Source organism: Typopeltis vanoorti, chromosome 16, assembly GCF_054136105.1.
Source record: "Typopeltis vanoorti isolate ZY-2024b chromosome 16, IOZ_Tvanoo_1.0, whole genome shotgun sequence".
Classification (NCBI taxonomy): Eukaryota; Metazoa; Arthropoda; class Arachnida; order Uropygi; family Thelyphonidae; genus Typopeltis; species Typopeltis vanoorti.
In genome coordinates this window covers 106,291,610-106,317,227 of record NC_143564.1, presented here as the reverse complement: position 1 = coordinate 106,317,227, position 25,618 = coordinate 106,291,610, and the positions used below count along the sequence as shown (strand labels likewise).

The 25,618-nt window shown below is 36.7% G+C and overlaps 1 protein-coding gene across 3 annotated transcripts in view; it reads left to right on the top strand.

Moving 5' to 3' along the window:
• LOC150098246 (dynein intermediate chain 2, ciliary) overlaps positions 1–25,618 on the top strand; it is a 504,968-nt gene that overhangs the window by 290,875 nt on the left and 188,475 nt on the right. For all 3 annotated transcript variants that reach the window (XM_090405921.1, XM_090405922.1, XM_090405923.1), the window contains one exon: positions 12,568–12,652. In XM_090405921.1, the coding sequence (XP_090262047.1) occupies positions 12,568–12,652 (85 nt within the window). The remainder of the gene's footprint in view (positions 1–12,567; positions 12,653–25,618) is intronic.

The following is a 25,618-nucleotide window of genomic DNA, read 5'->3' as shown; positions in this document are numbered from 1 at the left end:
CTATGAAACACTCTTATCCACCCCCCCCATCCCCTGTGGCCTTAATTAACTCTGCTGGAATTTCATTTGCTCCTGGGACCTTATTGCTGTTAAGCTGTTTAACTGCTCTTTCAACTTCATACCTAAGTGGAGGATGTTCCAAATCAGAATTTCCTGGTGAGAGGGCTCCAAATTTTCTTTATCCACTCTATTGTATACAGTTCCTCACAGTATTCTTTTCATCTGTTTTTGATTTCTAATTCTTCTGTTAGTAATGCTCCATTCCTGTCTTTGATGACATTCAATTTGGGCTTAAAGTTGTGCTTTAGATCACGAACTAAATTAAACATCCTTTTATAATTGTGCCTCCTCATCTGTAACTCTGTCTCTTCACATTTATTAGTATAGAACTTTTTCTTGTCCTGCTTGATAGATCTTCTTACTTCTCTATGTAATCTCTTATATTCTTCAGTCCCTGTGTTTCTTTGTTTTGCCAGCTGCCTTCTTTTGATTAGTTCCCATGTTGAATCTGATATCCATGGGTCTCTTGGTCTTCTTGTTGGGATGAGATACTTCTTGGCTGTATTATCACCTTGACTCCTTCCCAAAGCATTTCTTGTGAGTTCTCATTGTTCTTCAAAAAATCATCCAATCAAGTTGATGTTTTTTCTATGAATCTACTGGGAATTACTCTAACATCCTATCTAGTGGGATGTGCCTGACTTAGAAGTTTTCAGAGTCTTAGTCTTACTTTGGCTCTTACTAGCTGATGGTCTGTACCACAATCTGCTCCAGGCACATCACAGATGCTTGTCTTCCACTGCTGGAGAGCCAGGATGTAATCAATCTGGTGCCCTGACCTATCAATTTTAGATATTCAAGTATCTGTTGTGACTGTTTCTGGAAGCAGGTATTGGTAATAACTAATCTGTTAGCATGGGCAAATTCCAATAGTCTTTCACCACAGATGTTACATTAACCCAGACCAAACATGCCACACTCTGGCCTAACTCCTATACTCTTTCCCACTTTTGCATTTAAGTCCCCTAAGATGTAAAGTTTGTCTCTCCTTGGTAGGCAGTCCAAAACAGTCTGTAAGTTTAGAATTCCTTGCTCTCTTCTTCAGGCCTATCCATATGGGGTGCATAAATTACTTTGATTGATACATTGATAGGCTGAGCCTTAAGTCTATTATAACCAAGAAGGCTTGTTTTCTGAGCTGTCTTCAGTATCACAGCTATCTCATGATGCCTTGAGTCATCACCTCAGTAAACAGCTAGCTTACCATCCTGTCTTGTGAAGTGACCTTCTCCATTCCATTTGGTCTCTATAATTCCCAGGATGTCAGTTTTATACCTATCCATCTCATTACAGACAATCGACAATCTCAAGAGTACCCATCTGTAGACCACATTCCATTCTGCCTATGTAAAATTCCCTTCTAATATTAATCCTATACTTTCTGCGTTGCTCATTAACAATATCACTGACGTTTGTCGGAGATTGTAATATACTTCTTGAACGGGGATCCTCTGCCTAAGCCTCGAATGCAGCTCTGATTATTCTGCACAACTGCCGATGCAGCTTGCGATGTATTATAAGGCATAACCATATTAACCATATTAGCATTTTGGATTGATGTTACTGCAAGAAGAAAGTGGTAGGTTGCAGTGGCAACCTACCACTTTCTTCCCTTACCCTTGAATACTTGAATAGCATTTTTTTTTTCTCTAGGAAAAAAAAAAGAACATTTTTACCTATAAAGTTTAATTTATGGGTCTTATTCATAGGAAAGGGTAATCACTGATTTCACCATCCTCATATCTTCATCATCAAATTCCTGACAGATACCCTCAGGAGATTTTACAGGATATTATAATAGTACTAATTAAAAGGTTATATCACTAACAACTTCCTATTGATAATTTTCTTCAAATTAATCTGTAAGGATTCTAATAGCATCTTGGCAAAAAACTTGTATTTTGACTTGATTTGTTTTGACTAATTTCTCTCTTATTTCACATAAGTTTATTCAGTTTTCTTCCTACCATACCAGCTTTACTCTTTCTGTTGTTTGTTTCCATATTTAATTTGCCACCTTCACTAAAAATTGCTTGAATACCTGAAATGTTTTACTTGTTTTATAGGTTCAGGATGTAGCTGATATTTTTGGCCTTCCTTCCTATTTTCATATTCTTTGTCTTTTTATTGCTGCTTTTTATAGCAAACTTTTAATAAGTTTAGTATGAAAAGCAGTTCAGTTAGGGAATATTACAGACTGAGAAGGTGAGGTCACACTCGGCAACATCTGCAGTGGAAAAGAAGATCAGTTTTTGCTATTTAGTATAGTTGAATGTAGCGTTTATATTTATATATATATATTTAATGTTGTTGGTGGATTGGCAGAGCCTCTGCTACTGATGGCTTGCAAAAAGTTAAGCAAGTTTGAGCGCTGTTAGTAGTTGGAAGGGTGTCAAATAATAATAATAATAATATATATATATATATATACATGACAGAATGATCATTGACTTGGTTAACATACATATTTTTATGAAGAATTAAATGACTAGAACCGAGATTTAAGTAAAAAGGTTTTAATATAAACACACTACTAGTTTCAACCTGTAACAGCCTTCTTCAGGTGACATTATAAAAGAAAAAACACTAAACATTGAGGGTTAAAAGACTATGAACAACACAGACAGTCTTTATACATAATTAGCATGAAAACGTTGTAGTTGTATTTGAAGCTGTTCTTTCGTTTGTTGCATTGTTGGGAGAGTGCGTGTTTGCTGCATCACATGAATGCCAGTACATGATTACAGCTGAATGACTATCTGGGAGGTTGTAGCTTAAGTTGTTATTTAGATGAACAGGATTGAAGATGATTTCTCTAGATTCCACAATTTTTCTCTCTATTTCGTCACTGCAACGGAAGATGTTAAATTACCAAACGTTCTAAGAAAATACAATATCAGAACCTTGTTCACTCCACTTCCAAAGATCCGTTCCTTAATTAGCCACCCAAAACCTTGTCATCATCAACTCAAATACCCTGGTGTATATAAAATATTATGTGACTGCGATATTCCTTATTTCGGGCAGACAGACAAATCTGTCGAAATGCGTATGGAAGAACACATGAGAGACATTACTTACAAGAGACAGCGAGCGAGTGCATTATCAAGTCATATCCTTTTCTCGGCTAATCCTAATGATGATAACCAAAGTCACAAAGTCTTCTGGGAAAAATCTACTAACATCTTCCGTTGCAGTGACGAAATAGAGAGAAAGATTGTGGAATCTAGAGAAATCATCTTCAATCCTGTTCATCTAAATAACAACTTAAGCTACAACCTCCCAGATAGTCATTCAGCTGTAATCATGTACTGGCATTCACGTGATGCAGCAAACACACACTCTCCCAACAATGCAACAAACGAAAGAACAGCTTCAAATACAACTACAATGTTTTCATGCTAATTATGTATAAAAACTGTCTGTGTTGTTCATAGTCTTTTAACCCTCAATGTTTAGTGTTTTTTCTTTTATAATGTCACCTGAAGAAGGCTGTTACAGGCCGAAACTAGTAGTGTGTTTATATTAAAACCGTTTTACTTAAATCTCGGTTCTAGTCATTTAATTCTTCATAAAAATATATTTAGATATTTTTATGAAGAATTTTATAAAGAATATATTTAGATATATTTTTAAATAGAGTTTATATATATTTAGTGTTTAGTTTAGTAGTTCCTTGGCAGTGAGGAATCAAGGTGACCACAGCTGCAATCACAAATGGCATGTCACCTTCACCATTTAAGAACTGTATTATACGTAACATAATAAAGGACTGTAGCATGCAGTGCTTGCGGCATGTATGCATCCTGGGAGTTGGATATGTGGTGGGTGAGAGAAGGGAGAGTGCGTATTTGCACAAAATATAGGCAATGGGAGGAATTAAGTGAATTAGATATTTCGATAACCAAGAGAGGGATAGATGAGCTGAAAGAGGAGGTGGAATGTCTTGTGAACGAGATAAGGAGTATGAAAGATGAGATTAGGAGAATGGAAGAGATGAATACAAGGCGAATCAGAGTAGGAGTGAGAAAGAGTTTTGGAAATGATTGAAGAGGAGAGAATAGAAACAGTAGGAGAGAGGGAATGAGAGAGGTATGGGAATTCTAGAAAAGGAGAGAATAGGAGCAGTAGAAGAGAGGGAATGAGAGAGAGTTATGAGAATGATAGAAGAGAGGAGAATGGAAACAGACAGAGAGAGCAAATGAGAAGAATGCAAGGGAGTGCTGGAACCAGGGATAGAGTGATGCCAGAACAGCAGGTAAGTAAGGGAACACAGAGAGAAAGGGTTAGAGGAGAGAGAGAGAGAGAGAGAGTGAGGGATGCAGGAGCAATCAAGGAAAGAGTAGTAAGAGGTGTGATGAATGGAGACTCGATGATTCATGGTGTGCAAGATAGGATGACAGAGGAGTGTTTGCCTGGAGGTATGATAGAAAGTGTGGCTATAGCAATTAAGAGGGATGAAAGGATGGATGAAATGATTGTGATGGTGGGCACGAATGACTTGGGAGGCAATGTAAATCAGGTGGCGAGAGATCTGAAATTCTTGCTTGAGGTTGTGCAAAAGAAAACGCAGAGAGGAAACGTGTGTGTATGTGTGTTGCCCAGGTATGATAGTGACGAGCTGAGCAGAATAGCAGTAATACTGAATCGCATAATAGCCAGAATATATCAGAAGAGAGGAATGGAATATGTGGATGCTTGGAAAGCATTTGAGGACAGAAGAGAACTATATGTGAGAGACCGCTTGCATTTGAATGAGGAAGGACGAAGGCATCTGGAGAGATTGCTGTTTTCTGAATGAGTCAGAGTGTCAATATAGGGAAACTAGAATTCCCAGGGTGGATGGTAGCAGTAGTGGCCTCTTGTGGGAATGGGTGCTTGGGGGAAGGAGAATGACATCAGGTAACACTGAGTCCAGTGGAGTCGAGAGGGGATAATGATAGGTACTAATGCCAGGAGTATCCAAAACACAGGAGATGAATTGGTGACACTGATAGCATCAGCCTGGCCAAAGATTATTGGAATCTCTGAGACGTCGTTGATGGAGGATGATATAATAACAGGAATTGAAGTAGCAGGGTACAGCATTTTTCGGCAGGATAGAAAAGGAAAAAGTGATGGTGGAGTACTGATAAGTGATGATTTATGTCCTCTAAGAGTAGAGTTTGGAAGGCAATGAACACAAAGATGCATTCTTCCTTCCTCATTCAAATGCAAGTGGTCTCTCACATACAGTTCTCTTCTGTCCTCAATTGCTTTTCAAGCATCCACATATTCCATTCCTCTCTTCTGACAAACCAAGGAACACAGAGGGTGGGAGAGCAGGAGATGTTTAGGCAGTTGAGCTTGGCAAGTGCAAGAAGAATGATTGTTATGGGAGATTTTAACTACAGCATTATAAGCTGGGAAGAGAAAAATGTATGTAGTAATAAGGGGATGGAATTTATAGAATTATTGAGAGACAAATGTCTTAGGCAGCATGTAATAGAGGGAACAAGAGGTTCAAGAGTTTTGGATTTGGTCATAGTATCAGAAGAGCTGATAATAAGTGAGATGACATCTCTCCCACCAGTTGGAGAGAGGGACCATGTGGTTTTGACTTGGAAGATGAATAGACATGCAGCTATATCAAAGGAAAGGGAAAAAAGAGGAACATATGTGGAATTATAAGGCAGGTGATTATAATAGTCTTAGGTATCAACTAGGGGCAGTTCAATGGAGGGCAGAATTGGAAGGCCAGGATATCATTAGTGCTTGGGAAATTGTGAAGGAATATTTGTTAGCAGCAATAGTAAGCTGTATTCCACAAGTGAAGAAGTGGACACATCCACATATGGTGTAATTTGGTGTAAAGTGGATGACAAACAATATCAAACAGGAACTGCAGTTGAAAAAGAGATTATGGAAGAGATATAAGGAGAGGGATGGAGGGTAGATACACGAAGAATATAAGACGCAGGCCAGGAGAGTGACTGGTATGGTGAGAAAGGCAAAACTAGAATATTAGAAGAGATTGGCACTAAGATCCAAAGAAATCATAGGGAATTTTTTAGCTATGTGGCCAGTAGGAGGAAAAATGATTGTGGAAGAATGACATTGCGGGATAAAAATGGAAATAGAGTGACTGATGCAGAGGACTTAGTGAAGTTGTTCAATGAGCACTTTCTTGGACTATTTCATCCTGGACAAGGTTTTAATACTAGAGGGATAGAACAGGTTCAGGGTTTAGAGGTGCAAGAGGAGTGTGTGTTTCAAATACTGAGTGCTCTAGATATCAGTAAAGCTGTGGGACTGGATGGTATTTCACCACGAGTTTTGAGAGAATGTGCTAAAGAACTGACAGCTCCTTTGACCTGGCTTTTCAATGAAAGTCTGGCTATGGGAAAGGTGCCCAGGGAATGGAAGGAAGGTAAGATAGTGCCATTGCATAAGAGTGGTAGCAGACTGAAAGTTTCTAATTATAGGCCAGTTTGTGTGTCATCAGTAGTTGTTAAGGTCTTGGAGAAATTAGTGAGGGACTGTATACAGTGTTGGGCAGATGACGGTAATGTATTCTGTGAGAATCAACATGGATTTGTTAAGGAGTGCTCTTGCTTTAGTAACATGATTGCCTTTTATAATAAAGTGACAAGAGCAGTTGATGAGGGAAAGGCATGTACTACCATTTTTTTTGGATTTTGCAAAGGCATTTGACAGGGTGCCACATGATAAACTAATATATAAATTGCAGCACATGGCTTTAAATGTTGGATTAGTCAAATGGATTTGGCTGTCTGATAGGTATCAGAGAGTTGTGTATGGTGGGGCAATATCAAGGAAGCAGAAGGTTACAAGTGTGGTTCCACAAGGCTCAGTACTGGGACTTGTATTGTTCAACCTTTATATCAATGACATTGTCAATGGATTACAAGTAAATATTCAGTTATTTGCAGATGATGTGAAGCTGGGAAGGGTTATCAGTAATAGTGCAGATGTGGCAGCCGTGCAAGAGGATTTGAATAAACTAGACAGCTGGGCAAATGAATGGGGGTCAGTTTATTTCGGCAAAATGTAAAGTCTTGAAGTTTGGAATCGATCAATAGGAGGCTGCATATTCTGTTGAAGGAGCTGTACTGGAGGAAGGAGGAGGAGACAAGAGATCTGGAGGTGATGACTGATAGAAAACTGAAATTCAAGGAGCATATTGTGAAGGTAACCCAGAGGATGGCTGCAATACTGAGAAGGATGCTGACCTGCAGAGATAAAAGAGTTATTATTCCTTTGTATAAGACCCTGATCGGACCACATTTAGACCATTATTCTCAAATTTGGTCCCAGGATTTGAAGGGGATAAATTAACCATGGAATGGCTACAGAGGCAGATAACAAAGATGGCTTCAGGACTGTACAATGTTAGTTACGAGGATTGACTGAGGGAATGTGTACTGTAGAGTTTGGTGGATAGAAGAACTAGAGGCGATATGATCAAGACTTTTAAACTGTTGAGAGGCAGTTACAGGGTAGACATTGGGGAGTTCTTTTGCTTGGTGGAAAGGCGAGAAGGAACGATTACAAGAGGCCGTCCCTGGAAGTTATGAAAGGAAGCTGTGAGCAAGAGGGAGGAGTGATTTCTTTGCATGGAGCTTGGTTGAACTGTGGAATGCATTGCTTGAGAGAGTGGTTAGAGCAAGAACGGCCAATGAGTGGTAGACTTTGTGTTTCCTAGGAAGGACCTCCCATGATGAGTCTTTTGACTCCATGGAGGCTTGAATAATAATAATAATAGCATCATCGGCCTAAATTAAAAAGCTGAGTTGAATATCTGAAATTTTGACATCAGGTTTAATGCAACTTTCCATTTTCTCCATACAGATGATTAATTACAGTGGATATACTGTATGTGCCTGTCTCACACTTGATTTTACATCAAACCATCTTTTCATCTTCAGTTTTTATGTCACGTTTATCTTCTTTGATTCCTTTACAGTACTTTTACAGATTCCACTCATGTTTCTCATACCAATGTTTCTCAAAATTTGGATCTTGGTGGCACAGTAGGGAGAATAAAATCTATCCTTTGGTTTGAAAGACTTTGGATTTGAATCCTACTAAGGATATGAAGATTATTTTCTAAGTGTTTCTAATTAAAATTGTTTTTTGTTCTCTAACATGGATCGTAAGTTGTTTTAAACTGAAAATGAAGTTTTTTTCTGCATCTGCCTTCCACTAATGAACATGTGCAATTCATTCCGAAATGAAGTGCTGTTAATTCTGAATAAGACCATATTGTTTTCATTATAACATATATTGTTGCTTGAGAGACATCAGTGTTCCTTTTTCACAGTATGCAAACATTCTGATTATTTATAGTATAAGCAACAAAGTTGCATCTGAAGCATCTTCACAATTAGGCTACTTGCATATAGTGGCTGATGACTTCACATTAGTTGTCTTAGTATCCCATAATGCAAAGCACACTTCCTTTGGGATGTGCATAATGCTGAGTAGTAAGGGAAGATATATGTTTATGGGAAATATGCCCTACTTATATATAAGAGAAATGTATTACTTCTGTATTAATTTAATTTGAATCTGTCTCCTGCTGACGAGACCTGAATAAGAACATGACCCTGGCTTCATACTTAGCATTATGCACATCCAAAAGGAAGTGTGCTTTGCATTATAGAATACCAAGGCAACTAATCTGAAATCAACAGCCTTTGTGTACAAGTGACCTTGTCATGAAGATACTTTACATGCAAACTTTGTTTACTTATGCACAGATAAAAGGATTACAGAAAAATATAATTCTTGGCAAGTATAATTTACCTAACAGTGAAGTGAAAAAAAAATGTCTATCTCTGATCTTATTTTAACAATGAGGTGATACACATTTTTACTCTGAAATATATCACTTCTGTATTAATTTAATCTTGGTATCTGTCTGGGTCTTGCTCCCACTGATGACATTTTAATAATATTCATTTTTGGGTTTGTTTTATCTTTTGTAGTAGAATAGTTCTGCTTGGCAGTAAGTTTTTGCTTGTCGCTGAGTGAAACCACTGCTGAGTATCCTGTTCTAGAGTAATTCAAGTCAGGAGTGATGAGTTTAGTGATCCTTTCAGGATCACTCAGCAAGATTTCGAGTAATCCTGTAGATCACTCTGAATTTTTGGAGAGGTATCTCACTTTAACACTACCTCAATAAAGATAAAAACCAGTCTAAATAGTGATCCTCTCTTAATGCTTAGCATTATGCACATCCGAAAGGAAATGTGCATTGCATTATTGGATACCAAGGCAACTAATGTGAAGTCATCAGCCTCTGTATACAAGTACCCTGGTAATGAAGATAGTTCACATGCAAACTTTGCTTGTGACAGAACATTTTCACTAGACAATTTCAAGTCACATCACTGCAGTTTACCAGTGGGGTCTTGACTCCATTGATATTGTCATCTGAAATTAGGAATTTATAAAGTTAATGACCAAACCTTACACTTCCCATTTCTCTGCTCATTGTTAATAGTTAATATACTTTGTGCATTTAGCCTAAATTAAAGATTTTGGTGAAATGTTGGACAGTAGAACAGAAGTTTGCTTTAGGTTGAAATCTCAGTTTTCTTTAAGGCTATATTAATCTTTCCCTATATTTCCTTCTCAGCTTTTCATGCTAGTGGTGAATATACTATCTTTTTTATGTGGCTTTAAATGGTTAAAGGTGTTACCTTTAACCATTTGACTACTTCATGGCCTTCACTACACATTATTTGAAGGAGGTGAAATAATGATACAGTCACTCACTATAAGTATTATGTATAGTGAGTGACTGCACAATCATGCCTTCTCCTTCACAGAGAGACGACTCATTGAGGAAGGTCCTTTTACAGGTCACACACCTAAATATCCATCATATCTTTTTTTGAAAACATTTACTAAAGATGTCATATGCTTCCTAACCACATCTTCACTAGCTCCTCAGTTGATCCTGAGTTCTCCTCCTACTTGCCATATAAAAACTCGCTTGTGTCTATATGGCATGATCCTTATACTGCCTTGTACATTTCTGTCATATCTTGTGTCTTCCATCTATTACTGAAACTTTGAAGATCACATTCCAATTCTCAATTGGGTAAGTACCATTTTGGTTACCTGCCACTGTATATTTTCAATTGTTTCCTCATCTCATTTTCTCTAAACCCAGGTGACTATATCTGAGCACAGTAGTCAAGATGGGGCCTTATAGTGTGAGAATAAACTCTCTTATTCCTACAAGTTAACTAATTTGTTTCTTCAACACTGTAGTTATCTGATGTGATGACTTAACCACCTTAACAGTGTGGTCCCTAAATTTATTATATTTATTATAATCATTATATAATTATAATCTATTATTATTTTCCAGAAACTTGGGATGAGAAACCCATTTCATATATATTTAAAACCTCAAAGATGTGGTATGAAATTCTCTGATTGCACCTTAGGTATATAAAAACTAGAAAATAATCACATAATATCCAGAGATTGTCATGTAAATTTCTTTAAAAAGTTTTGATGCTAACCACTACAGTCAGTGTTTCATTTTGCATTTTTTACCCATTTTTAGAGAATTAATCCTGATTATTATGATATCAATCCAATTGATTTCATAACTCATCTGGAGTGGTAATTTTTTCTTTTTACTCCATAAAAGAAATTTTTATTATATTTATTATAATCATTATATAATTATAAGCAATCCATAATGATGGTATGCTCATTTGTTATTTGATATTTGAAGTCTATCATTAGTTGAGTTACAGATACATGAATCATCTACATATTAAGGTTTTTTTTAAACCCTTAATTAGTCACCCCTTTTTTTGTTACATAATTGGTTGCATGGGGCCTATTTGACCCCAAAATTATGGTATTTCTTTAATTTCTCAATATTTCTTATGAAATGTTTTTATTTATTATAAGGTTGATTATGGCGAATAAAATGAAATAAACAAATCATTAATATTGCTTTATTTTTATATTAATTACTAACATTTTTATTCAGTCTTGGTTTTCCATACAATAATTGGATCTTACTGAAGAATGCTCATTGCAACAAAAGCTCAGACATTTTTCACATTTTGACCTTATTTTACGATCATTTGATCTTGATATTGAAATGAATGCAACATGGAAAGTTGTTACATATATTAGAAAATATGAAATTGGTATATTATGGTGGGATAATAGGATAACTGATATCATAAAGTAGTATATGGGAGGGAGGGGATCAATTGTTCAGTTTTTACATTTATGAGCTTCTGGAATAACAAAGTTTTCTCATAGCTTTTTCCAGATGTCCCTTGGTACTTGTGGAATATATAAATGCTTGTTTTGAAATGGCCTGGTCAATTCCATGGATAATTTCTTTAGAAAGTCCCATCTACTCATTTTAGTACTCTCAGGTAGTCCAAAATTGTACAGAACATATGCATTTATTGCAGATATGTTCAAGAAATGGAAGAACAGTATCACTGGCCATCTTTTAGTGCATCTTACAGTGTTATATGTCATACACATTTTATCACATGTATCAACATCCCCTTTTGTGAAATTATAAAATTTTATTATTTCAGGCTTATTTTCAGGACATTCTTCATCAATTTCAGGGGCATTGTGCATGGAAGAAATAAGAATTACTGCTTTGGACTTTTTGGGCACGTAAGACATCATAGTTAATTCTCTGGTGAAACCAAATCATCTGCTGTGTGGTTTTTGTGTTTTATTGGGTTGAATATGGAGTAGTATTTCTTTTTTATTTTTGCTTAGTGTACCCACCAAAGTCAGTTTGTGGTCTTTGAGCAAAGATAATGTCAGGGTAATGCTAGTATACCGGTTATCAACTGTGATATTTTGCCCAGTGCCAGTAATGGGTGTAATCAGTTTCTTGGCTATTGCTTCTGCTAAATTTTCTATCTCTTCCTCTGTCAAGTTTTTGCATGAAGTCATTTTGCATACTGCAGCAAATAATATCATAAATACCCACCAAGAATGCATAAAAAATAGAGATATAAATCACAATATTTTAAATTAAACAGCTCAAAAATGCTTTGATTTACTTTGGTAATAGCAAACTCAGTGTCATCAAATGTAATAATTGCAACTAGAACAAGAAAATAAGCATAAAAGTACAAAATCAAAAATATATATATATCACTCAAAAAATACTGATGTAAGTACTTGCATGGAGTCAGAAATCACTCCTTACTCCACAACTAATTGCCCCGACGGCCGGCACACAACTGATTCGGCACAAAAGCAAGAAACTCAGCTACTCGAAATTGCAACAAAAATCTATCATTGTTTTTGTCAGAAATTGAACTTGAATGATGGCTGGGGTCAAATAAATCTCCCATGTGACTAATTAAAGGTTAAGTTGCAGTGTCATAGAAACTTTGATTTCTTTAAAATACTTAATATTTTTCTATCATTTATGGACCATTCTGTTTTTAGAGTAAGAGTAACTTTTTTCATGTTTCTTTTAACCAGGGAGATGAATTATCAAAAGTTGGAAATGTAATTAAGATGGTTGAACGAATGATCAATCAAAATACTTTTGATGATATTGCCTTAGGTAAGATATATAATTTATTATATTATATGTGAGATGAAATAGTAAAACTAGAAATATTGCTCGACTATAATGAACTCTGTTGATAAGACATGTCTGTAAAACATGTAACTTGAGATTTGATGAGTCAGCAGGGTTCCATCTCTGATAAGTATTGTTCTGTCATATGTGCTTCTTAGCTATTTTAGAAAACTTAATTTTCATTGGTGACAGGGAACAGTATTTTATACATATTACAATAAAAATGTGTTTATCAAATTTTGCAGGAAACCTGGAAAAAGAGATCAGTAGATATTAGAGATATTGTAGGGGTACCTACAGATCAGAAGCAATTAGTAGAGCAACAGTATCAAGTTTGTTTAAAGCCTTTTAAAGTCAAGGAAAAAATATGATGTTTGAAGCTGGAGGCCAAGTGCTGCTGTTACATTAGAGATATCTGATTGTTAAGTTAGGTGATCAGTTGTTGAAGAATGACAGAAATCATCATTACAGGAATTGCCCTCCATTTAAATGTTTAATTGGGATTAAGTATGAGTCGAAAATGGGCTCGTTTGATCTTGCTGGTTTAATAAAATGAACATGCATGAAGTTTGCAAGTGAAATTTACTTTTATGAACAAAACTGATTTTTTATTTTATTTTTTTTATCATTTATAATTAGCTATGATGACTCTCTATAATTAGACCATGTGAAGAACTGTAAGAGCAATCACTATTTGGGAAAAAATAATTATTCCTTACTGGTGAAATTTTCATGACATACTTTGTCTGGAAAAGTGATCTTAATATCATGTTATATATGAAATATGTTAATATATGAATATATATGAATGATATTAATATCATTATATATGAGAGCATGATTTTTCTATGCACAAAAGCAAGGCTCTTCAATACTGGGTACCTCATAAAGAAACTGTGACTGGCAAATATTAAGCAAAACTAAGACTTATTTGCAATGTTTATAGAATAAAAAAAAAAAAATCTTGACAATGCAGGTGGTTTTGCTTCTTTATGGCTACATACAGCGCATGTACCCATAATCCAACCCTCACCGTATGTGATTTTTGTTCTTTTATAGTAGTAGTAGTACTTAAAGCATGAACTGAAAACTACATAAATTTGATTCTGACACAGAAGTGAAGCAGATCACTGCCATTATATGCACTGAGTTGCAAAATGTAATGGTGCTTATCTTTATACAGTAAGAGCAATACAATAGAAACTTACACCTTCATATAGTGTACTCATATAGTGAAGAATTTATGGAGACACAACACACATGTTAGAATAATTACTTTACTTAACATTAAGCGAGTAACAGTCAATGTTACAACCTCTGTATTGAGGTCATTATCAAGAAAACATACAAGCTACATGCCACTGCACTATGCAAAACTAAATGAATCTAAATATTTGCTAATCATTTATCCTAGCCTGATCTCTAATGAGGAAAAAATAAAACGGAACTACATTAAACAATTTCTAGTCCTTTTATATTAAGATTTTCTTTTGTCTGGGGTTGTTCTGGTTGATATATAGGTTGAAGATGGGTCCTCCACAAGAATGTGGAGGACCCATCATTTTTCAGCATCTTGTATTTCAGCATTTCAAAAGCTTCTTTGCATTTTCTTTCAAACCAGGTTTAGGTGCAGTGCAGGGACCTGGTGCCTTTCCAGTCAATTCTGTGGCATGTTGGAGTGCGTGGTCTGATAGGCCTGTTGTGGAGATATTTGATGTGGCATTTGTGTTCATCTTTTCTGATTGGGATGGTGCATCCTGTTTCCCCTATGTAAGGTAGGTTACAGGTACATTGAATTTTGTAAACCCCCAGGTGGGCAAGGTATGAAGAGGATCTTTGGAGAAGCTAAGTAAATTTCTTAATTTTGCCGGGGGTTCGAAGGTTGTCTTGATGTTATGAAGTTGTATTTAAGTAGTGTTCTGTCTATTTTTTCTGAAATGCCCCTAATGTTAGGGTATGGCTATGACATTTTTGTAATTTTTTTTATTTTTTTTGCTTTTAATGGCATTTTTATGGAGGATCTTGTGAACTTTTTTTTTTCTTGTACCATTTTTTACAAATGTTTGTTAATGATTTCAAATTCTTGGTTCAGAGCTTATTCATTGGAGCATATTGTTAGGGTTGTGTGTTTGAGGATGCTGATAACTCCAATTTTTTGTGTTTGATGGTGGTATGAATTTTTATGTATGTATTGGTCTGTATGTGTAGGTTTGCGGTAGACACTGAAGGAGAGGCAGCCTGAGGGAAAAAGTGTGATGAGTATGTCTAGAAAAGGAAGAGAGTTGTTGTTTTCGATTTCGATGGTGAATTGGATACATATGTGTAGTTTGTTCAGGTGGCTGGCCGTGGGGCCAAATGGCAAAAATATTATCAAAAAATCTGAGCCAGACTATTGGTTTAGGTAAGCCAAATCTAGAGCTCATTGCTATTGGGGGGGGGGGTGCCCATGGCCATACCTTCTTTTTGTAGGTAAAAATTATTTTGCCACATGAAATACCCGGAGTGGAGTACATGGGAAGAGAGGGCCATGATATTAGTTGGAAATTAGAAGCATTTCGGAAAAAATAGATAGAACACTACTTAAATACAACATCAAGACAACTTTCAAACTCCTGACAAAATTATGAAATTGACTTAGTTCCTCCAAAGATCCGCTTCCATACCTTACCCACCCAGGGGTTTACAAAATTATTATTATTATTATTATTATTCAGGCCTCCATTGAGTCAAGAGGCTCATCGTGGGAGGTTCCTCTTAGGAAAAACGAAGTCTATCATACAATCCTTGAACTCATTGATTTGTTCTTGCTCTCACCACTCTCTCAGGCAATGCATTCCGCAGTTCAAGCACCCTCCATGCAAAGAAACCACTCCTCACCCTCTTGCTCACAGCTTCCTTTCATAACTTCCAGGGATGGTCCCTTGTCATTGCTCCTTCCTACTGTTCCACCAAGCGAAAGAACTCCCCAATGTCCACCCTGTAACTGTTTCTCAACAGTTTAAAAGTCTCGAAAATTCATTGTACCTGTAACCTACCTTACATAGGGGAAACAGGATGCACCATTCCAATCAGAAAAGATGAACACAAATGCCACATTAAATACCTCTACTATGGTAAAACAGGCTTATCAGGCTACGCACTCTAAAAATGCCACAGAATTGACTGGAAAGGCACTAAGTCCCTACACCGCACCAACAACCTGGTTTGAAAGAAAATGCAGAAGCTTGTGAAATGCTGAAACATCATCCAAATCTGAACAAAAATGATGGATTAACTATTCCATGAATGTGGAGGACCCATCTTCAACCCATATAACAACCAGAAAAACCCCAAACAGAAGAAAATCTCAGTATAAAAGGACTGTAGAAATTGTTTCATGTAGTTCCATTGTTTTTTTTTTTTTCTCATGAGAGGTCAGGCTAGGATAAATGATTAACAAACATTTAGATTCATTTGACTTTTTGCTTATATAGCGGCATTTAGCTTGTATATTGTACATATGTATATTTTCCCGATTACGACCTCAATACAGAGGGCGAAATGTTGATTGTTATTACTTGCTTAATGTTAAGTAAAGTAATTAAAATAACACATGTTATGCCTCCATAAATTCTTCATTATAAATGCTGACCACCATGTAACCTTAAAAGAAAGAATTCATATAGTGTAATTTTTTTTACACCTTCATATTGTGTAATCACAGTCTTTTCTTTGAAAAGAAATCATGTTTTCAAGTCTGATGATCCCTTGGACTGAAAAAGTGCATAGTTGCACCAATTTTCAGGGCACTTGCATTCATTAAACAAGTTTAATAAACTTATGGAGAAGAAAGTACAGTTGAGTTTGTATCATTATTATTATTAAATGGGCACCTCGGTGGAGTCCGAAGACTTGTCGTCAGAGACCCAATCTATCCACACAATCTATCATACCTCTTCTTGAACCCATTAACAGAAAAAGCATTCACAACTGACTCTGGTAACCCATTCCACTCATTCACCATTCTACAAGCAAAAAATCTAGTCCTCACACCCCTACTGACCACACCTTTATTCAACTTCCAGGAATGACACCTTGTTCTGGTCACTCTAACCAAATGCTGAAACATTTTCCCTGCATCTATCCTATAAAATCCTTTAAGCAACTTAAACGTTTCTATCATATCCCCTCTTTTTCTCCTATCAACCAACTTCTGCAATCCACACACCTTCAGTCTATCCTCATAGGGCACATGCCACTCACCATCTCAGTCACTCGCCTCTGAATCCTCTTCACCACTTCCACATTCCCAAGAAACCCATTGTTAATGTGTTCTCTAATTTTTAATGTGTTCTTCACTAGCCAAGTAATCTTATATGCTACCTTAGCGATCTTAGCAATATGTGCATCAAGAAATGATTGACAAATCAGAACTGGATTTGTCTTCTTTATCTTATGATCCAGTGGTATTGTTCAAACATTTTATTATTATTATTGTGTAAAATTGATGATTTTATGTGTTTTGATGTGTTTTTTCATTAGAAAATTAGTGTAGAGTTTCATGTTTTTAGAGTATTTAGTGTATTTATAACATTTTACTTTGATATTTATTGTGATATTATTGGCAATGCAATGAACAATTGGTGGCAAAGACCATGTTGTCCGGTGATTTGAATTTTGCAGGATTCAGTGCAGTGTGTGTGAAATGTATTCGTTGAGAAAAATTAAAGAATACGTGGAAGGAAATTGAAACTGGAGAGAGAGAGAGAGAGTATGTATTAAGTGTTTCAAAAGTGAGTGTCTGTTAGGTGATGAGAACACAGCAAATACTGACGGTAAGATGAAAATTGATAGTATTAATGTCGAACATGCAGCCATGGAAATAGAGGAGAAAAAATTGACATTAATAAAGAAATAGCACGCTTAAATGTTATCCTTCATAGGAAAAGTGTGAAATACATAAAGACCGACCAAACAAACAAGAAAAACAATTAAGGAGAAAATTGTGTATGGGGACTCAGTGACCGGGGAAGCACTTAACAAGAGTGTGACAACAAACTGTTTCCTGGGTGCAAAAATTCTTGATATTAGCCATGCCATCCAGATGCAAAAAGGTAAGTTGAAGAAAATGATTGTCTTGGTTGGTAAAAATGATTTAAGGCACGAGAAGTATTTTATGAGGGAAGATGTAAAGGAGTTGTTAGAAGAGGTAAAACTGAAGAGCGAGAAGGTGAAGATTATAAGTCTCCTACCATGCTATGATAGAGGTGAACTGAGGAGGAGGGCATTGATAGCCAGTGAGTCTATATGTAGATTGTGCAAAAGGAATGATGTAGAATTTAGGATCTGTTGTCTCTGTTTGATAGAAAGAAGGATTTGTACAATGTTAGTGGACTGCATCTAAATGGTTTTAGTGTTACGTGTCTGGAGAGGGCTTTGTTCACCAAGCACAAATTCAGGAAAATTTAAGCAATTAGGGTGGAAGCAAGTGAGTTTGTGTGAAGGCACTCATGAGGCAAGGGAATGTGAGAATGACCAAGTGAGGAAACTAGTCTCTGAAGCAAAAATATTAAATGGGGTAGTGAATTCAGGAAGTGGGTGGGGGAAACTAAAGGGATGCTGCAGTTTCTATATACTAATGCCAGAAGTATCAGGAAGCAGGATGGGGTGGGGGGTGTTTTTGACATTGGTTAGTACAACCTTCCCAAAAGTTTTATGCATTACTGAGACTTGGGTAACAGCAGATGATGTAGTTACAGGAATAGAATGTAAAGGGTTTAGGGTTTAGTATTTTCAGGAAAGAGAATATCGGATGGGGGAGGGGTACTGCTGATGTTAGCAGTTGAATTGCAGCCAAAAAGAAAGGAGATAGGTGAGAGGGTGGCTGTTCATTTGAAGCAATCTGGTGTGAAATTAAAGCCAGTAAGACAAAATATATAGTTGGTTATTGCTATAGGCCAGGGAGTTCCATGGATGATGTGGAAGACAGGCATCAGCAAATCAGTATAATGATTACAGGTCGATTGATTATTATGGGGACTTCAGCTATGGAGATATAGACTGGAAGGAAGAAATATCATATGTCAGAAAGGAAATGGGATTTATACACCTACTGAGAGATAATTACTTAAGGCAGCATGTGATGGAGGGACGAGTGGTGTGAGAGTACTGGACCTGGTCATAGATGAGAAGAGCTATCCCAAATCTAGGTGACCACAGTGCCTCCAATTGGTGAAAGTAACCATGCTCTCTTTAGTTGGGAGATTGTATATTATTATGAGGAATGGGAGGACTTTGGCAAGAACATAGAAAATAAATATCAAGAAGATGGTAAGATATTCTGCAGGTTGTTGAAGAAGCTTAGGAATACAGGAAAGAGTGCTGTAAAACGAGTTAGAGATGATAAAGGTGACATGAAAACAGGAGAAAAAAGATATCCTTGAAGTATGGAGTAATTACTTCGAAAAATTGCTAAATGAAACAAGCAGTGATAGCATAGTGGTAAAAAACACTCAACAGGCATACAGTCAGGAATACATATCCATACTTGAAGTAGAAAAAGCCATCAAAGGCTTGAAATGTGAAAAGGCAGCAGGAGTAGATGATATTCGACCAGAAATGCTAAAATATGGTGGTATAAAAGTCTTACAATGGCTGCACTGCATAGTTCAGAAAGCCTGGACAGAGGGATGAATTCCTGATAATTGGAGTAGAGCTCTAATAGTACCCATATATAAAAGGGGAAATAAAACTGAATGTGAAAATTACAGAGGTATTTCCCTACTGAGTGTTCCTGGCAAGATCTATGCAAGTATACTTGAGAAACGGTTGAGAAGAATTGTGGAAGAAAAGCTTGGTGAAGAACAAGCTGGATTCAGGCCAAATAGAGGCTGTCAGGATCAGATCTTCACTTTATGACAAATAGTTGAGAAAGCATGGGAATATAACAAAGATCTGTATTTAAGTTTTGTCGATCTGGAAAAGGCATATGACAAGGTGCCAAGAGAGAAGCTATTCAATACACTACAGTTATATGGTGTCAATGGGGCATTATATCAAGCAATACTTAGTCTTTATTTGAGTTTTAAGTCAGCAGTTAGAATTGAAGGAAGTGCAGGAAGATGGTTTAATGTTAAATCTGGTGTGAGACAAGGATGTACATTATCCCCTCTGTTTTTCATTATCTATATGGATCACATTATGAAGGAAAGTGGTATTAAACATGATATCAGAATTGTAGATGTTAATGTCAGCTCTTTGCTTTATGCGGACAATGTTATACTTCTAAATAAATCCGCTACAAGTGTGCAAGATTCCCTGACTAAATTGAATAACTGTTGTAATATATATGGTATGAAGGTCAGCATTAAAAAGACAAATACAATGAAAATAGGCAAAAGCAATGAAAATGTCAACTGCATTGTAGATGGAGAACCTGTGGAACAAGTAAAACATTTCAGCTACTTAGGCACCATTTTTACTGAAGATGGTAAGTTAAATATGGAAATAGACAACAGAATCAACAAAGCTGGTATGGTAGGAAGTCACTGAATAAATTCATATGGAATAATAGAGAAATTAGTCGGAACACTAAATTAGCTGTATACAAGACAGTGTTCAAACCAGTTTTAACTTATGGATCTGAGAGCTGGGTCAGAAGTAAAACACTTGACCAAAGACTAGCAACTGCAGATATGAGAGTCCTGAGAAAGATTAGAGTTATGAACAGATGACATCAATGGCAATATCATATTAAAAACGAGGATATTAGGAAAGAACTTGACATTGTCAGCGTCCAAGAATGCGTTAGCAGAGCTAATCTCAGGTAGTATGGTCACTTGAACAGAATGGGAGAGGAAAGATTAGCAAAACAAGTGTTCTCTGCCAGGTTGGCAGCAAAATTACACAGAGGAAGACCAAGATATAGGTGGATTGATACGGTACAAAGTGCCTTAGACGATAGAAAAATAAGATCTGATAATGTTGGAGTTTTGACAAGTAACAGACTGATTTGGAAGAAAATTGCAGATAGGAAGTTAGTAATGACGTAAATTTTTCATGTAGTACTATCATATCCTGTACACCCCTTGAGGGTACATGTCAGGAAATTGATGATGATGATGATATTCTTTCAAAAAGGGATATATATATATATATATATATATATATATATATATATATATATATATATATATATATATATATATATATATGAAACTACAAGGCAGGTGATTATGACAAACTTAGGAAGAAGCTTAAATCTGTTTTATGCCATGCCACAGATTGCAAGGTAAGGATGTTAGTAGCACATGGGAAATAGTTAAGGTTCATTTAGAGCAGTGTTTCTCAAAGTTTCTTGGATCATGCCCCTCCTCAACGTCTCAAAGATCTTGATGCCCCACCTAAATGTCTCAGAGATTTTGATGGCCCCCCCCCCTCCCCAGCATAATAGTCAGCCAAGTTTTGAAAAAGTATAATATAAATATGTACATGTACATTTTCAAATTGCCCCCCCCCCCAAAAAAAAAATATTCAAATTGCTCCACATTGAGAAACACTGATCTAGAGGAAGCAAGATTAAATTGTATAGCTAAGGTGAGGAGGATTAATCAAGTAGGAGGTAGATGGATGAGTACTATGATTAAGCATGAGCTAGAGAAGAAAAAAATGTTGTGCAGGGCATATAAAGGGAAAGGTGACCAGCAAACTCTTGAACAGTACAAGGCTCAGGCAAGAAAGGTGACCACTATGGTAAGGAAGGCAAATCAGATTATCAGAAAAAATCTAGCTGATCTGGCCAAAGGAAATCCCAAAGATTCTTTTGTTACATGGCAAGTAAGAGAAAGAATGACTATGGAAAATTAACCTGAATGTATGATGATGGTCAGGAGGTGACAAAAGCAGATAAAATAGTTGAGTTACTGAGCGGCCACTCTACAAGGGTATATCATTCTAGTCAGGTTATTGCTATAACATATGTGACAAACACTAATGTTGGAACAGAGGTGGATGAATTGGAAGTTCTTAGGATATCGCAGAATCTCAATGTAAATACAGCGGTGCGATTAGATGGGCTTAAGTTTTGTGAGAATTTGCAAGAGAACTGGAAATACCTCTGATTAGGCTCTTTAAGTCTCAGTTCTGATGGAGTTCTAAGGGAGTGCAAAGAGGGCATAATTTCCTTGCATATGGGAGGGTCTAAGACCTCAGTAGCAAATTATAGACCAATCAGTATCTCAGGCGTGTGGTAAAAGTACTAGAAAAATTGGTCAACAAGAGAATTCAAGAATTGGTAGATAAAAATATGATACTGTTCGAGGGTCAACATGGCTTTTGTAAAAGGTCTATCATGCCTTAGTAATTTACTAACTTTTTATAGTAGAGTAACAGCTGAGTTGGATAAAGGAAATGTCTACACAATGACGTGTGGAGAGACTTATGTGTTCGTCGTACATGTTGTTTATTTTTTAACGGTATATATTAGAACACAGAAAAATAAGTAAATAATTAATTTATTAACTTATTGCTGATATTTCGCTGGTGTTATAACCAGCATCTTCAGAGCACAAAAACACAGTTTGTCACAATATGCGAGACTATAACAACATGGTGTAATCAATGGACTAGTTAAACGAAATTGTAGCAGCAACACAAGACTAGAGTCCTGATTTTGGCGCCCTCTATCTGAAAAAAAAATTGCAGCTATCACATAAGACTAGAGTCCTAAACAGAGAAAAAAACTGGTACTAGTTTTTTCTTAAGATGATCTCCCAGATTTTAGGCAAATTTATACAGCCATATTTGTTGAGATTTGGAGTGTGTTTCAGGGCTTCTGTTGCCTCTAAGAACAATCTCTCCGACTTGTAAGAGCTTCTGTGTAGTACTTTTGTGTTCTTCCAGTTGATCCTGTGTGCAGGGGTATCCAGAGCATGGTCTGCTAAGCCCGACTTGCCATAGTGATAATGCCAGATGTATCTTTTGTGTTCGTTGATGCGATGTTCACAGTTCTTCCTATTTGACTGTAGTAGGCTTGCTTACACGATCAGGGTACTTCGTAGACACCTGGATGTGATAAAGGGGGATTGCTGTCCTTGGGTGAGCGGATAAGGGTTGCTAATTTGCTACACGGTCTGAATGTGGTGCATAGATCATGTTTATTAAGAATTCTTGAAATCTTTTTGGATGTACTTTTAATGTATAGGATGGTGAATGTTTTGTTGTAGTTCTCTGTGGTGGATAGTGGGAGGGGTTTCTTAGGAGCGTTTAGTATTTTGTTTATCTTATGTCCCCATATAGCCATTGGCCAAGAAGGTGTGGTGTAAGTGAGCCAGTTCAGCAGCCAGAGCATTGTCATTGGAACAGATTGCTCTTGCTCTGTGGGTTAGCATTTTTAAAATGCCATATTGTTGAAAAGGGTGATTGTGTGATTGTTTGTGTAAACTCCCTATATGTGTGGGTTTTCTAAAACATGAAAATGATAAGGAACCATCTGGAAGACGTGTGATAAGTGTATCCAGGAAGGGCAGACAGTTATTAGCTTTCAGTTCCATTGTAAAGTGAATTTTTGGATGTTGGCTATTTAAATGTGTGAAGAATGTTTCCAATGTCTGTGGGCCATGTGGCCAAATAACAAGTACGTCGTCAACATAGCGTAGCCAGAGTGTTGGTTTGAGAGTGGCTGTATTGATTGCTAGTTTTTCCAGATGTTCTGTGTAAAAGTTGGCTAGCGGGGGGGGGGGGGGAGTCCATGGCTGTCCTATCTGTTTGTATATTTTCCCTTTCCATGTGAAATATCCTGCATGTATTGTGAATTTGAATAGTTCAAATATATCAGGGGGAAGTGTGACTTCAGTAGATTGAGGGTTTCTATTAGGGTACATATGTGAATAGTGAGGTGATATCAAAGCTTATTACCATTAAGTCTGAGCTTTTTAAGGTATGGTGTTGTAAGGTGCTTTTTAGGTGGGCTGAATTTTTGACAAAGGAGGGAGAATTGTTTGTGAGAGTAGCTAGCAGCTTAGCTCAATGTCTAGCCAGTTTGTATGTGGGACTATTTATACTGTCCACAAGCTTAGCTTGTGGACAGTATAAATAGTTGTCTCCAACTGAGGTTCTGCCTCAATGCAAAGTCATTCAGGGAAACCCTGTACTGTTAATACAAATGAGAATCATGGGTATATGCTGGAGCAAGTGTTACAGTCTCTGAAATGCAGCATATGCTGAACAGCAGTAAAATTTGGGATACCGGGGTAGTCCCTGCAGAGAATCCTTAAGGAGCTGGGTGCCTTTTTTGTACATCATTCAGGTGGGTCAGTGTTTAACAGTAATGGATTACGCTGCACGGCAGGAATATTGTGTATGCTTGCTTGCCAATGTCTATGAAGATCCATTCTTCATCCATAATAACTGGTTCTTGGATGAAGTGGTCATGTAAACAGATGAACTTACAGGTTTCTCATTTTCTCGAGACCTGAATTTATCCAAGAGAAACATTTTTATAGTGAGAAGGTCGCTGCATAATGTGCTGTTTCCAGCCATGGCATAATTGGGCCCTACTTCATTGAAGGGATGGTGTTCCCATGACCTTGAATAGTGAACGTTACATTGAGAATGTGCTGGTTCCATTCACCCAGAATTTGCATGGGATGTCATGCAAAAAACATTTTATTTTGTGCACAGGTATTCCAACAGGATGGAGCAACCTTTTGCATATCATGTGGTTCCAGAGCCTATTTATCAGAACACTTTCCCAGGAGGCTCATTTCGAGGTGCACAGAATTTCCATACCCTTCATGTTCTTCTGATCTCACATCACTTGATGCCTTCATTTGGGGTGTATTGAAGGAATGGATATTCCACCAAACGTTGATGAACGGGACAAAATTACACAATATGTCCAGCAGATGTCCCAACTCTTGTTCACCAAGATGACAGAGAACCTTCGCATGTGTGCTACAAAACCTGTCTTGAAAGACGAGATGCCCATTTTGAGCACATAATCTGTTGTTAATGCTTTATTCAACCAAGATTCCACCACTAGTTGTGGATGTGCATATCATCATGTGTAAACATATATTTCTTTGTTAATAAACCTGTTTACTCCATAACATATATCATTGTAGTTATTCAGTATTTTTTTTTTTCACCATGCTGTACTTCTCAATGCTTTAAATGTCTCAATCATGTTATGTCTTTGTTTTCTATCCACCAAGCTGAGCAGTTTGTATGCTCTCAGTCTGTTCTCATAACTAACATTGTACAGCCTGATATAATTTTTGTTATCTGCCTCTGTACCCTTTCAAAGGTTATTTCATCCCCATGAAATTTTGGTAACCAGTTTTGAACACAATAATCCAGATGTGGTCTGATCAGGGCTTTATATAATTGAATCACCACTCTTTTATCTCTGCATATCAAAGTTGTTCTAGGCATTACAATTCTTTGTGTTACTTTCACTATCTTTGCAGTACGTCCCATGAACTTCACATTTCTATCAGCTATCATCCTAAGATCCCTTGTCTCCTCCACTTCCTGTAGTACAATTCCAACAATGGAGTATGCACCCTCTCATTGATGGATCTCAAATTTCAAGCCCATACATTTAGTAGCATTTTGTATGCAAACTGTATTGCCATTTATTTACCCACCTGTCCTGATAATTCAAATCCTCCTGAAAGGACACCACAGCGACACTATCACTAATACCCTTCTGAGCTTCACATCATCTGCAAGGAACTGATATCTCCCTACTATCCAGTGACAATATCATTGACATAAAGGTTAAATAAAAGATTGCAATACTGAGATTCTGTGGAACTTCACTTCTGATCTTCATTTCGTTTATACTCCTCTCTCCCATGTACAAAACTCTCTGATATCTTTCAGACAGCTGATTGGTACAAAAAAACAACACAATCAGACTATATAATGATCTAGCTTAGACAGATCATTATATTGTTCTTGGCAAGT